The sequence below is a fragment of the Syngnathus acus genome, chromosome 2 (genome assembly GCF_901709675.1).
Source record: "Syngnathus acus chromosome 2, fSynAcu1.2, whole genome shotgun sequence".
Classification (NCBI taxonomy): Eukaryota; Metazoa; Chordata; class Actinopteri; order Syngnathiformes; family Syngnathidae; genus Syngnathus; species Syngnathus acus.
Genome location: NC_051088.1, coordinates 25038393 through 25051653, shown reverse-complemented (window position 1 = coordinate 25051653; position 13261 = coordinate 25038393). Strand labels below are relative to the sequence as shown.

Here is a 13261-nt window from a genome sequence, read left to right as displayed (position 1 = left end):
AACGCACCGTATAAAAAGAGCTTGCTTATTGTCCTTCCGCACCGAGCGTCAGCACAGCAAAGGTAACTTCACGCAACTAAATCCATTTGGGACTCCTTTTCAACACCACGCATGCACATTTTGTCAAAGGCACAAATGACCAAGCTTGTCTTCTGTCTGTCATTGCGCAGATGGCATCTGCTCTTCGCTCCTTGCTCCTCCTTTGCGGGATCTGTGGGCTGTTCGGCAGCATCGTGAGTTCAAACTTGATCCAGTAACTCGAAAGCAAAAAATTGCTGTTGATCATCGTCAGTGATTTGCCATTTTCTTCTTCTTCGCAGTCATGTCAGACAAAGAAAGGTAAGTCGAGAGAGAGAGAGAGAGAGAGAGAGAGAGAGAGAGAGAGAGAGAGACATCACGCTTGGATTCCTTCCTTGCCCTTCCTTCCTTCCTTCCTTCCTCGGGTTGAGTTGTCGCCTCCAATTGTGTTGCAGGGTATTGCCCAAAAGGCTGGACTCGGTTGAATGACCGCTGTTTCATCTACCAACACGATGACAGAACCTTTGCCGATGCCGAGGTTCGGACGACTTTCACCCAGTAGTTGCGACGTCGTTCAAAGCCAGATGTGTTGATTGAACCTTTTTGGGGTTTTTTTTCTTCCTCATCAGAGCGTCTGCAACATCCTTGGTGGCAATCTGGCTTCCATCCACAGTGAGCTGGAAAACCAAGTGATCATTGAAATAATCCGGGAAGCTGCTGGTACTTTTGAAGACACTTGGATTGGCTACCATGATACAATCCTGGTAAGGCTGTACAAAAGTTTGGATTGAATCATGTTGATGGTGTTGAGTCGCAATATTTGGATACATTGAATGCCAAAGGGTCCTCCGGACTCACTTTTGTCACTAGCCTAAATAAAGTGAAATCTAAATTGGATTTTTGTCTTGCAGGAGGGTGACTTCATTTGGACTGATGGCTCCCCTGATGATTTTGAAGACTTTGAGACGGGTCAGCCAAATGACGCCGTCTCACCTGGGGACTGTGTGGACATCGATAGCGGAAGTAAATACTTCATTTCCTTTCTTTGTAGATGTTGAAACCAAAATTCATTTTGGGAGCTTTAATGTGATTTTCTTTTTTTTACAGATGAGCAGTGGCATGATGACAACTGCGCTGATCTCAGTCCATATATTTGTGCCAAATACGTCCATGTCAAGAAACACTAACCAGTCCATCATATCTTCTAACACGATGCCTTTCCCACCTTCTGGATGAGAACAAAATACTTCAGGGTCTTATTTTCAGGTCTCTTCCCCTTTTTTTTGTTTTTGGCTTCACCTGCATTGTTGACTTGTGATTGGTTGTGGTCAGTCCAGAAAAACCTTAAGACTTATCACTAATAAATGAAGGAATCTGTCTCTGCATAGGAAATGTGTTTTTTGTTTCTTCCAACTTGGTATTTATAATGCAGCTCCAACTGCACAATTGGTTTTTGTTTGACAGGTAATGTCCACTTACTGTTCAAGTGACACATCACCTTCAGGGAACAAGAGAGTGAATTAAATGCCATTAGATTGGGGGAGGGGGCGGGTTAACAATAAACCAGAATAAGTCATGGCTTCCTGCAATTATCCCTACAATAAGATGACCCACTGAGTTAAGTCCAGTGGGGAGTAAATTAAGATGAGAACATTATTATTTATACATTAGTATTTTTATACACGTGCCAACTGATGCACCAACATGTTAAGTGTTTTGTTTGTATTTGACACCCATCTTAAACAATAGAACACCATTTATGAATTGATTTGTTGAATAGTCATTATAGAAGCTGGGCTGTTCATAATGCATATATAATAGTAATCAATCATAGTAATCAATGGCACAGTGACTCCAAGCTAATTTTCCACTGACTGACAAGTTAATCAAGTCCATCTATGACAGCAATGTATTCGTGACGGGCGGAACAATTAGGTGCGAAAAGTTACAAAAACTTGTCTATCCACTTGTAGCCATTTATATAATAGAAGAAAAAGCAAGCAACACCTTTGTTTTTAACTAACTGAGTGCACAAATGAATGAATGAATGAATGAATGAATGAATGAATGAATGAACGAACGAACGCACGAACGAACGAACCAACTTGTTTACCTGCTGGTTGAAGAGAGGCACCTGTAGCTAAAGCCAAACTAACTGTGGCAGGGTTTTTATTTTCTGGAAATGGATTTGACACCTCTGCCAAAGCTTTTTCAGATCAAATGTGCTTTCTATTCATGTAAAAAGAAGGACTACAGTGGATTTAACACTGACTAATTTTCACCACAACGTAGGTCAGCCTTTCATGACTTTTAGCATTTGCTAGCTAATCCATTCTATTCTATATCTTAAAGTCTGTCAGTTCAACATAACATCACAGATTCAACACGAATCATTGTAAGACGATTGAAGCAATAAGAGCACTTTTTAAAGCCGTGAGCATAAAACAAATACAACCACTACTGTCATGTCCTCAAACTTGAGATCACAAAGGACATGGGCCACAACAAAGACCCTAAAATATAAACCAAATAAATATGTACGGTAGCTTTAAATCGGGGACAGGCAAGATTCGGTTCAAGAATTTGGACAGTGGTTCATCAAACAAAGTTTTGGTATGTTTTTTAGTGGATTCGGTTTTTTTCGTGGCTTGATAGACCTGCTTCCCTTTTCTTTGCAACCATACAGACAGGCCCGACTACATCATTAAATCAACGTATTCATAGCCAATGACTCGAATGACTCGAATGACTTTAATTCGGGACCAACTTCTCCAATGGCAGAAGAGTGTTTTTAATCATGAATTGTGTGAATTTGGAAGAGAATGTTCCTGGAGTCGGTCGGTCAATGTCATGTGACATGGGATGCAACATTCCAAGTGTCGAGCCAAAGCACAGTAAGTATAAAAGCCGCGGTGACTTTCATCTCCCGAAGGCGCGGAGACCGCAAAGGTGAGACGAGTCCAAATGTTCCGTCTGCTTTTTTCTTTCCTCTGACCCCAACATTTTTTCAATTCTGAAACATTGCCAGTTTTAAACCGGATTTTCCACGACACAAAAGGAATTTCCCAGATGGCTCATCTATTGCACTGAGCCGAGCTGTAAGTCGACATATGACGAGGCAACTCTTCATAAATGTGTCTGTCCATCGTTTAGTCTCCGAATTGAACATTGTGCTCGCCCTCTTCAAGGACTCAGTTGGACATGACGTCTTCCCAAATGACGGCAGATGTATGGAAGACCGAATGTCTGTTAGCGTCAACATTTGTGAGCTAATAAACCGAGTGCAAGCGTTGAAGAGCTGCTCATTTGCTTCTCTTGATTATTTCCCTTCAGCAACATTCTTGGCGGTAATCTGGTCTCCACCAGTAGCCTCAAGGAACAAGCACCTGTTGATGAAGTGATTCACCAAGAGGATGGCTCCCTGTCTTTGGACTCTTTGATTCTATTCCGGTAAAAAAAAACAATGACGCTACAAAAGTCCTTATTGACACAGAAAAGGAATCCATCTTGTCAGCCAATGAAAGGAAGAAAGTGTAGAATTCGATTTTCATCATCACAGATTTAAGAAAGGATGGGTAGGTGTCCTCTAGCGCCACCCAGAGGTTAACACGTGTCAAATATTTACAGCAAAAATTCAAACTTGTCAATTGACTCAGACATCCTTATTTCAACCCACAAGTATTCATTTCTATCGTGTACTCCACGCTTACTAAAATGTGACTTTTTCTTGGTACAGCTTACTTTAACTATAATTCGGTGTGGCATTCAGTTTCTGTTTTTGTTGTAATATTGTTCTTTGTGTCTCTTCACTCACTTGTTGGCAATCAGTGAGAGATTAAAAATGTGCTTCTTACTTCTGCCACACTGGATTGCAATAGAAGAGAGAAGACGACGACGACGCCACTGAAGAACAAGACAAAGATATCAAAGAAGAAGCAGCAGCAAGCGCCATCATGGCCGCCAACCTTTTTTTTGCACGACAGCGACAACAAGGGTTGCTTCATTTGGGTGTGGCTCATAATGTCATATGAGAGGCGGAAATCCCCTGTAAAACGGCGCTAATATTCAAACATAAATGATTTTCTAAATCCACATATTTATGACTCTAGCGAGCCCCATAAGAGGAATAAAAATGAGAGCCGTCCCCGGTGTGCCTGTCTCCAAATTCTAGAATGGTAAGTCATTCCATTCGATTAGTTCACCACGAGGTGGGATTAAAAAAAAAAAAGAAAAATCCACATTGCATTTGAACAAGAATCATTGCAATATAAGAAACGAGCAGATGATTCAAACAATAAAAGCACTTTTTAAAGCCGTGAGCATAAAACAAATACAACCACTACTGTCATGTCCTCAAATTTGAGATCACAAAGGACATGGGCCACAACAAAGACCCTCAGAAATTCCAAGAAATATGAACGGTAGGTTTAAATCAGGCACAGGCAAGATTAGGTTGAAGACTTTGGAGAGTGGTTGATTTATGTTTTTTAGTGGATGAGGGTTTTTTCCGATTTGTGGGTTCAGTTCATGTAAGGTGACGAAAGGTGAGTGATATAACCAATCAATCGTGGTTTGATAGACCTGCTTATCTTTTCTTTGCAACCAAGCATTACTGCTTAATTACATCAACGCATATCCTAGCCAATGACTCGCTTTAATTCCGAAGCAACTTACCCAATGGTAGAAGAGTGTTTTTTAATCATTAACTGTGCGAATTTGGAAAAGGCATAAATATGCTACTGAATGTTACTGGACTCGGTCAATGTCATGTGACATGGGATGCAACATTCTAAGTGTGTCAATCCAACCCAGTATTAATATAATAAGAATTGTTAAAGAAATACTATTTATTTAAATATTTTTAAAATGATCATTCTAAAAGAAATACTATTTATTTGTATATTTAAAAAAAAGAACAATAGAACAATAATAATAATAATGTGTTTTATGTGCTTGTTCCAAAAACACAATACTATACATCACATGGAAATAATAGCGAGCTATAAATAATATACAATGACTTGTTGTTCAGCACATCCTTAGTTTTATAAAGCATAGAAACGACTTTTGACATGTTTTGTTTTAAAATGATTTATTTATATGTGGCTTCCAACTGAGTTTGGTTGTTTTAAAAGGATTTATATACGGCTTGAGTTTGGCAATTAAGTCTGATGGGTTCTCGGTTCCCACGAGTTGGAACAAAATTTTGCAATCTTGATTTCTCCCGTCGAGGGTGTATCTGCATAGACTGACATACTAAACTCGTTGAACATGTCATATGACATAGCCTACAACATTCCAGACTTTAAACCCAACCTATAAAAGGTTCGCTGGTCGTCATTCTCAGCATCCACTCATCTCCAAAGGTACGTAATTTTACACCTGCGTGTTTTTCTGGGGGGGGGGAATCCTTTCGTATGGTAAGCTGCGAGCCAAATTGTTATAACGATTCATTCTATTATCTCACAGATGGCTCGTTTGAACCTGTTGTTCGTTCTTTGCGGGATCGTTGCGCTGACCCGAGCTACGGTATGATTTAATAGTTTTGAGCTTTGACTTTCTAAATTGAACACCGTGCTCTTCTTCTTTGTCGTCTTCACAGAGGCATGAACAGGAAAAAGACGGTTGGTAGCCGTGATTAAATCCGACACACGTTGAACATTTCGACTGAATGGTTTAATGTCAAACAATTGTGTTGTAGACGGTAACTGTCCCAAAGGCTGGACTCAGTTGGACAAGTACTGTTACATCTTTCAACACGATCCCAGGACCTTCCCTGATGCAGAGGTACGTAAGACTTTCACATAGGAAATGATGGAGTCGTTAGAAAATCAAATGAAAACGAAGCGCAAGTGCTGAAACGACTCCCCCCCCCATTAGAGCGTCTGCAACGTTCTCGGCGGGAATCTGGTCTCCATCAACAGCCTCAAGGAACATGCCCTTGTTGTTGAGCTGATTCGAGAGGGGGCTGGTGCTGTCGTAGACACCTGGATTGGACTCCATGATGCCATTCTGGTGAGCTATCTTCTCATTGAATCGCGTCACGCTAGCTTATCAGCGACTGTCTGAGTGTGATGTGTTACTCAAATGTGATTTTGCCTTATAGGAGAACGACTTCGTTTGGACCGATGGCGAAACGGTTAATTTCAGAAATTTTGGTGTTGGCCAGCCCGACAACAATGGAGTTGAAAACTGTGTCGAGATTGAGGCCGATGGTTTGTATGCTTAAGAATATTGCAAGCGGTGAATCTGGGTGGTTGATCAAATATCGTTTTTCTTTTTTTTTGCTTGAAAGTGGCATATTGCAAGCGGTGAATCTGGACGCTTGATCAAATATCTCTTGAAAGTGCCATACTTGACCGTCGTTTGTGTTTTCTTGCAGACTCTCTGTGGGATGATGACGAGTGCACGGATGCAAACCCGTTTGTTTGCATCAGACCCGTGAACAAAAAACAATGCCATTAAGCGGCCATCTTGGGATCATATCATCTTGAATAATGTCTTTTCAACTTTGTTTGGCTAGTTTCTATGGCGTCCTTCAATGTTCATCAGACAGCCATTCATTTTTTAATGATTCCCGTCAATGAAACTTATTTGGATGGATACCACAGCTTTTCAATAAATTCCATTTTCTGAGCATAAACATAGGTTTGAGTGTTATTCCTTCCCTCCAATCTTCGCACCGATATGTCATATTAAATCATAGAATGGTAGTCAAAAGCCCATTTTTAACTTTTGTTGTTTCATTCGGCAATGCAAAAGGACCGTAAAATGTTATGTTGATTGTAATTGTCTTTAAATATTGTTTTGAAATATAAGATATAATGAAATATGAGATATAATATAGAACAGAGGTGTCAAAGTCATTTTTTGGGCGGGCCGCATTGTAGTCATAGCTTCTTTCGAAGGGGCCATTATGACTGTCAACCCAAATCAATGTATGAGCGAGCACCTCATATTATATACAGTAAAAGCTACAAAACAAACGGACAAATACCGTTTTTTTTCCATGTATAATGCGCCCCCGTGTATAATACGCACCCTAAAAATGGCATGTCGATGCTGGAAAAAAGCCTGTACCCATGTATAATACGCACCCAAATTTTGACTGATCCCAATGATGGTCACACACGCATCTGGGTGTGGTGAAATTTGTCCTCTGCATTTGACCCATCCCCGTGTGATTTTGATCCATCCCTTGGGGGAGAGGGGAGCAGTGAGCAGCAGCGGCGCGGCGCTCGGGAATCATTTGGTGATCTAACCCCCCAATTCCAACCCTTAATGCTGAGTGCCAAGCAGGGAGGCAATGGCTCCCACTTTTATAGTCTTTGGTATGACCCGGCCGGCCGGGGTTTGAACCCACAACCTTCCAGTCTCAGGGCGGACACTCTACCACTAGGCCACTGAGCGTCCTATGTATGCAAATAACACATACAGGTAGTAGCTATTTTCGGTTCCACTCACAGCGGCTCTCTTTGTTCCAAAACAAGTTTGTCAAAGATGATTGAAATGTTCATTTGACTGATTACAATGTTTTGGGTAAAAGCCAAATATTTGAACGCACCATCCCAAACACGCCTTTCAGTACAATATACATTTAGCATGACTTAAGCAGTCTTTATGTTCCATATTTTTCATCCTTTGATTATTTTTTTTTTTTAACAGCCACTGATGGTGTCACCATTTTTCACGAGTGCTACTGGGACCACGCACTTCCTACCCTGACTTGAAATGCTATCTTAAATATGAGCCATGTCTGTCGCGTACTCACAGTCATCTCCTCGAAATTCGCACCATCGTTTTGCTCTACAGCACTCACGGAGAGCGACGGTTTGCTCAATTGGAATCCACCTGAAAGCCGATCGCTTCCGTTGGGCCATTTTCTCTCACTTCCGGACTTCTTCCTCCATTACTCCATTCTCCATTGTTCTCCCATTTGGGTTGGGTTTACAGCAGGCATGTCCAAAGTCCGGCCCCCGATCAGATTTCATATGGCCCGCAGCTTCGGTCTTATAATGTATTATTTATGGACCGCCTGCACTGTCAAACTGAATATAAAAAAAAAGAAAGAAAAGAAACTTGAACCTGTAATTCCTCCTATTACCAAAGGGTGGCCGCTCATTTCTGCCATGGCGACTGCAAAGAAAACAGGACAGTTGACATTGAGGGCCGTCGACGGCTTTCAAGAGAAATGGGAATTACAATACTTCTTCGCTGAAAATCAAGGCAATTGTGTTTGTCTCATTTCTAAAGAGACGGTTGCCTTGTTTAAGGATTTCAACCTAAAGACACACTAGTAGACTAAACATGCTGACACATACGGCAAGCGAACAGGGAGTCACCGCGCTGATCAAGTGAAGCAGCTCCAAGCTGAAATGGCATCACAACAGCGATTCTTCACGCGGAGTCAAAAGTCAATCAAAATTAAATAAAGCAGACTTTGACTTTTAAAATTAAATATTACGAAGTGGCCATGTTAATACTGTTGATGTTATAAACCTGTAGACATGACACAAACTATTACTTTCTGAAAGATATTGTAAATGACAAGAGCAAAACTCACTTGTTTTAAGTTTTAATAATAACAGACACATTTGCATGACTTATAACTCCTGTTTAAAATGTTCATGAGGCCAAAATAATTTTAAACTCATGTAAGGCATTTCAAACAGTTTGTTCAATGTTATCTGACTCTTCAGATATGAATGAAAGGCAGAATTTGTGTTTTTAGAGTTGTTCACATCTGCCTGAATGGCTTATATTTGGTTATTTTGTCATTTGAAAAATAAAGACAATTGTGACAATGAAATTTGTTTTATAACTGTGTATTTGCATGAAATTTTTGTCGTTCAAAAATGTCTGAAAAAACGATTGGCCCCGGGGCCCCTTCACTTGATTAAATCTGGCCCTCCTTGCAAAAAGTTTGGACACCCCTGGTTTACAGTTTACATCGCCTCGCTATGAGCCAATAAGTGCAACTCCATCAAGTGGTCGGAGTTAACCACTACAAGTTTCTATAGACTTATATCAAATAGTTTAAAGTGGAGAAGTGGCCGGGAGTCGTATCTACCCATTAATAAAATAAAGCTAAGTTGACGAGAATATTCGTTCACGGGATCTTAAGTCATTCATGTCAATGACGAGTATTCTCGTCGCTGGCATACAAACGCTTGAATCTTGAATTTCTCATAGTACACTTCTCAGTGTTCACTTCTATGATATTAGGTATTATATCTAGGAGGACCACATAATAATTGAATTGTGTGTGAGTGTGAAAAACACGTTTTTCGAGAGATACCTGGAATACGAAAAGATAACATCATTTTATTATGACAATATTTAAAAAAAAAAAAAAAAAAAACCTCACCAAGTCATTTTTTACCCACGTATATATCTAAGGGTTAAATCTAGGGTCAGGGTTTCAAACTAGGGTTAGGGTTTAAAAGTAAAGTTTCAAACTAGGCTTTGAACTAGGGTTTCAAACGGGTTCGGATTTCAAACTAGGGTTAGGATTTCAAGCAAGGGTTAGGGTTTAAAGTGAGGTTTTAAACTAGCATCAGGCTTTCAAACTAGGGCTAGGGTTTCTAACTAGGGTTTAAAACCAGGGTTACGGTTTCAAACTAGGGTTTCAAACTCGGGTTAGAGTTTCAAACTAGGGTTTCAAACTAACGTTCAGGTTTCAAACTACGGTTAGGGTTTTTATAGAAAATGCATGTGGGTCATTTTTGACCCACTTTTGGAAGTTTGGGGTCATAATACAAAAACTACAATTTCTTGAAATGTATTAAAGGTATAAATAAAGGTAAGTTAAAAATGTAAACGCCATGATGTCAAAAACATGTTTTTGGAGGAATACCGGGAATATGAAAAGATAACAACTTTTTGTTGTAAAAATATTTCAAAAAAAACAACCTCACCAGGTCATGTTTGACCCACTTATGCAACGGAGGGTTAACCACCATTTTCAAATGAATGCTTTTTCAAATGTTTTGAGTAGCGTGTGATGTGCATAAAGCGCCATACAAGGCTTCTGCAATTTCTATTTCTTTTCTGGGATTACTCAGAAAATAGGGGTATTGCTCAACAAGCCACTGTCCATCTCCGGTGTCGTGGTTCACTTAGCTGACTTCCGCACAGCCCACGTGATTTCAGTTCCCGCGCATCGACTCGGAGAATGTGCGCGCAACAATTAAGGTGGTGGCGGGCGACCAGTTCAGGTTTGAGTCTACTTTCAGGCAGCCAAAACGGGATAAGTGAGATTGACAATTGGTGATGGATATTATTTGAGCAAGTTGATTAAACAAATGTGTTTGTTTTTTGTTTTTTTTGGGGGGTCTGGTAAGGGATGTGCAAACTTCCACGCACTCAACTTGTCTGTCGTGTTACGTGACATAACTGACATTCCGTGACACAATTAAAAGAGGCTGAAGATTGATTCCTGGTGACGTGTTTGATGCAATCCAACATCACCACATTAACAAATGGTCAATTTCAATCACCATTAAATACATTTGTACCAATGCTAATTGGATCAACAAAGACAACAAGACTAACATACACCATAAGAAAAAGTAAAACATCTTATTGAACAAACTCTTGTGCTCACTGAAACCATAGGCGGTTTTACGGGGTGGCAAGGGGTGGAAACTGGCACCCCAACCAAATGTTTTGCCACTCCGCTGGCAAATAACCTATCGATACTAAAGTCAACATTTTATGATAAATGTTCCTAATACATATTTTCATCATTGTCTGCGAAAAAACTGTGTTTAGAATTCAACCTCCTTGAACGGACAGAAAAGATACTACAGACCCCAAAATAAAAATAGCTTCAACCTAGATTCCCAAATAAATAAATTCAACTCATTTCACAGAAAGAAAAAAAAAAAAAAAAGGAGACATCTGCTTTTTACGTTTGAAATCTAGATAAGGTGAGAGGTGTAAACCAATCTGGTCTCGTAGAGATGATCAGGAGGCGTTGACTGTCTTGAGTCTTCTTTAAGACAACACGTCCATACCGACAGACAGACTGACTGAACGCTATCTGACACATCGCTCGAAAAACACCTACCTCAGCTGTGCTGTTAAGCCATACTGTACTCATTAGAGGTCTTTTGCGTCACAACACACCGTCTCGTTTTCGTCAGAAACAAGTTTGGCAAGGATGTTTGGAATTTTTACTGTAATTGCCTTAATGTTTGGGTGCAGAATTGGACAAAAGCCAAGTAGTGACGCGTGATGACATTCCAAATGGACCGAGCAAAACAAGTTCTTGTGTACAGTGACCGACCGCTCTGGCGTTACTTTTCACCAATCATTTTGTTGCATCTTTTTTCACTTCTATTTGTATTGTTTTAAAAGCCACTGGTGATGTCCACTCACCTGATTTGAACGGGCTGATCTTGGCCGAGGTGGACATCAGCTGCCCGTGAACCTGAACAAAAGAGCCGATACATTCATCCGTTCACTTTCCAACCCGCTTTTTCCTCGTTAGGGGTCGTGCTATGGCCGATTTTTGGGTCAATATCGATATATTGAAGGAAAATATGACACATTTCCCAGTGAGGTTTTAGAAACTGAGTAAACTTGTCTGACGTGTCATGTGACTCAGGGTACGACATTCCATAACTGTCAACCCAAAGCATAAAAACCTTCCTGCTCGACATCCTCAGCATCACTCGTCAAGACTGCAAAGGTAAGCAAGCATACGCCCCGTTTGACATCCTGCCTTTTTGCCCGCGCACGTTGATTTCTATCAAGCCAGTTGAAAACGGTTTTTATAAAACCACACAAATCCAAATCAGTAGAAAAAAACGCTGAAAATTCATTCTTATGATCACACAGATGTCTCGTCTTCACCCGTTGCTCGTCTTTTGCGGGATCGTCGCACTGTCCCAAGCTGTAAGTCAATGTACGACCACAGGACTCTCCTCGATCCTTTTGTTTTGGCTCTCTAAACTGAACATTGTGCTCTTCTTCTTCTTCTTCACGGTCTTCACATAAGTGTAGACAACCGGAAGGTAGGTAGCGAGCTGTATTCAAAATCTTGCTTCCATTTGACGACAGAAATCATTTGATGGCCAGCATTTATGTTGCAGCTACTGACTGTCCTCCAGGATGGACTCAGTTGGACCAAAATTGTTACCTCTACCAATGCGAGCCCAGGTCCTTCTTAGATGCCGAGGTACGAAAGCCTTTCACACGGTTTCCTGCCTGTTGACATTCCGGAGTTGATCAACTTAACGGCTTCAATCATTTCTCTTGATTTGTTTCCTTTCAGAGCGTCTGCAACATCCTCGGCGGGAATTTGGTCTCCATCGGCAGCGCCAAGGAAAACGCCGTCGTTATTGAGCTGATTCGAGAGGGGGCTGGTACTATGGTCGACACCTGGATTGGACTCCATGATGCCATTCTGGTGAGATGCCTTCTCATTGAATCATTTGTGTTCACTCGGTGTGCTTTGACAAATACGTCGGTCGCCCACACCCAATTTTGTCAAGGAAGGGTGGTTGTGTCAACACACGGCCTGCAGAGCTACGTAGTAGAGGTTGAAGATTGGATGGAAACTGATGTCAATCTATTCAAATATCATAACAACCTCAATGTTTGCCAAATATGTCTTTGTCGTCTCATGTGTTCTCGGTCTTTCCTTTTAAATGAAATATGACTTTATCTTACAGGAAGATGACTTTGTATGGACTGATGGCAAAATAGTTGATTTCAGAAATTTTGGCCCTAACCAACCCGACAACAATGCAGGAAATGAAGACTGTGTAGAGATTGAGGCAACTGGTTTGTATGCTTACAAATTCCAACATTGTAACAAAAAATGATGATGCCATTTTGATAGATATATATATATATATACACACACATGATGTCAAATATATTATTATATCAATATGTCATATATTCTATAAATCCATGATTACATTTGCATATTTAAAAGAAGCATAGAGCACACGTAAGCCTCGTTTGTGTGTTTTCTAGCGGACACGTTGTGGAATGATGACACCTGCACGGAAGAAAACACGTTTGTCTGCATCAAGCCTGTGCTGAAAAATTGCTGCCATTAACCAGCCATCTTCTTTAATCATATACTTTCTGAATCAAGCTAACTACGACATCATATCTGTGGTATCCTTCATGTTCACTTTTTAACGATTGCCATCACGTAATCTTATTTGAACGGCTAACTTCGCTTTTCAATGAATAAAAAGAAATAAATTGCTGTGCTTAAAAA

The 13261-nt window shown here is 40.5% G+C and overlaps 3 protein-coding genes across 4 annotated transcripts; all 3 read left to right on the top strand.

Annotated features, from left to right (window-relative positions):
• On the top strand, positions 1-1410 carry LOC119119763 (galactose-specific lectin nattectin-like). Its single transcript, XM_037246367.1, has 7 exons — positions 1-62; positions 171-233; positions 321-339; positions 474-556; positions 648-782; positions 930-1041; positions 1126-1410. The coding sequence occupies exons 2-7, from the start codon at positions 171-173 to the stop codon at positions 1203-1205; spliced, it is 492 nt and encodes a 163-aa protein (XP_037102262.1). The 5' UTR covers positions 1-62; the 3' UTR covers positions 1206-1410.
• A 1549-nt stretch (positions 1411-2959) lies between these two features.
• LOC119119764 (alpha-N-acetylgalactosamine-specific lectin-like) lies at positions 2960-13261 on the top strand. Its single transcript, XM_037246368.1, has 7 exons — positions 2960-2967; positions 11863-11919; positions 12023-12038; positions 12117-12202; positions 12299-12433; positions 12699-12810; positions 13009-13261. Exons 2-7 carry the CDS (start codon positions 11863-11865, stop codon positions 13092-13094), a joined length of 492 nt encoding a protein of 163 aa, XP_037102263.1. The 5' UTR covers positions 2960-2967; the 3' UTR covers positions 13095-13261.
• Positions 5411-6663, top strand: LOC119119760 (galactose-specific lectin nattectin-like). Of its 2 annotated transcripts, none has more exons than XM_037246362.1 (6): positions 5411-5547; positions 5621-5642; positions 5720-5805; positions 5899-6033; positions 6125-6233; positions 6401-6663. In XM_037246362.1, the coding sequence occupies exons 1-6, from the start codon at positions 5488-5490 to the stop codon at positions 6481-6483; spliced, it is 495 nt and encodes a 164-aa protein (XP_037102257.1). In that variant the 5' UTR covers positions 5411-5487; the 3' UTR covers positions 6484-6663. The 2 variants fall into 2 exon arrangements, with proteins under 2 accessions (XP_037102257.1, XP_037102256.1); XM_037246361.1 differs by having other exon boundaries at positions 5412-5543; positions 5606-5642.

Excerpts from the sequence above, each read along its gene's own strand:
- LOC119119763 (XM_037246367.1), top strand. The coding sequence starts at position 171 with ATGGCATCTGCTCTTCGCTCCTTGCTCCTCCTTTGCGGGATCTGTGGG. Across the intron at positions 557-647 it reads GAACCTTTGCCGATGCCGAG|AGCGTCTGCAACATCCTTGG; the intron begins GTTCGGACGACT and ends CTTCCTCATCAG. Across the intron at positions 1,042-1,125 it reads TGTGGACATCGATAGCGGAA|ATGAGCAGTGGCATGATGAC; the intron begins GTAAATACTTCA and ends TTTTTTTTACAG.
- LOC119119760 (XM_037246361.1), top strand. The coding sequence starts at position 5,436 with ATGGTAAGCTGCGAGCCAAATTGTTATAACGATTCATTCTATTATCTC. Across the intron at positions 5,806-5,898 it reads GGACCTTCCCTGATGCAGAG|AGCGTCTGCAACGTTCTCGG; the intron begins GTACGTAAGACT and ends CCCCCCCATTAG. Across the intron at positions 6,234-6,400 it reads TGTCGAGATTGAGGCCGATG|ACTCTCTGTGGGATGATGAC; the intron begins GTTTGTATGCTT and ends GTTTTCTTGCAG.
- LOC119119764 (XM_037246368.1), top strand. The coding sequence starts at position 11,863 with ATGTCTCGTCTTCACCCGTTGCTCGTCTTTTGCGGGATCGTCGCACTG. Across the intron at positions 12,434-12,698 it reads GACTCCATGATGCCATTCTG|GAAGATGACTTTGTATGGAC; the intron begins GTGAGATGCCTT and ends TTTATCTTACAG. Across the intron at positions 12,811-13,008 it reads TGTAGAGATTGAGGCAACTG|CGGACACGTTGTGGAATGAT; the intron begins GTTTGTATGCTT and ends TGTGTTTTCTAG.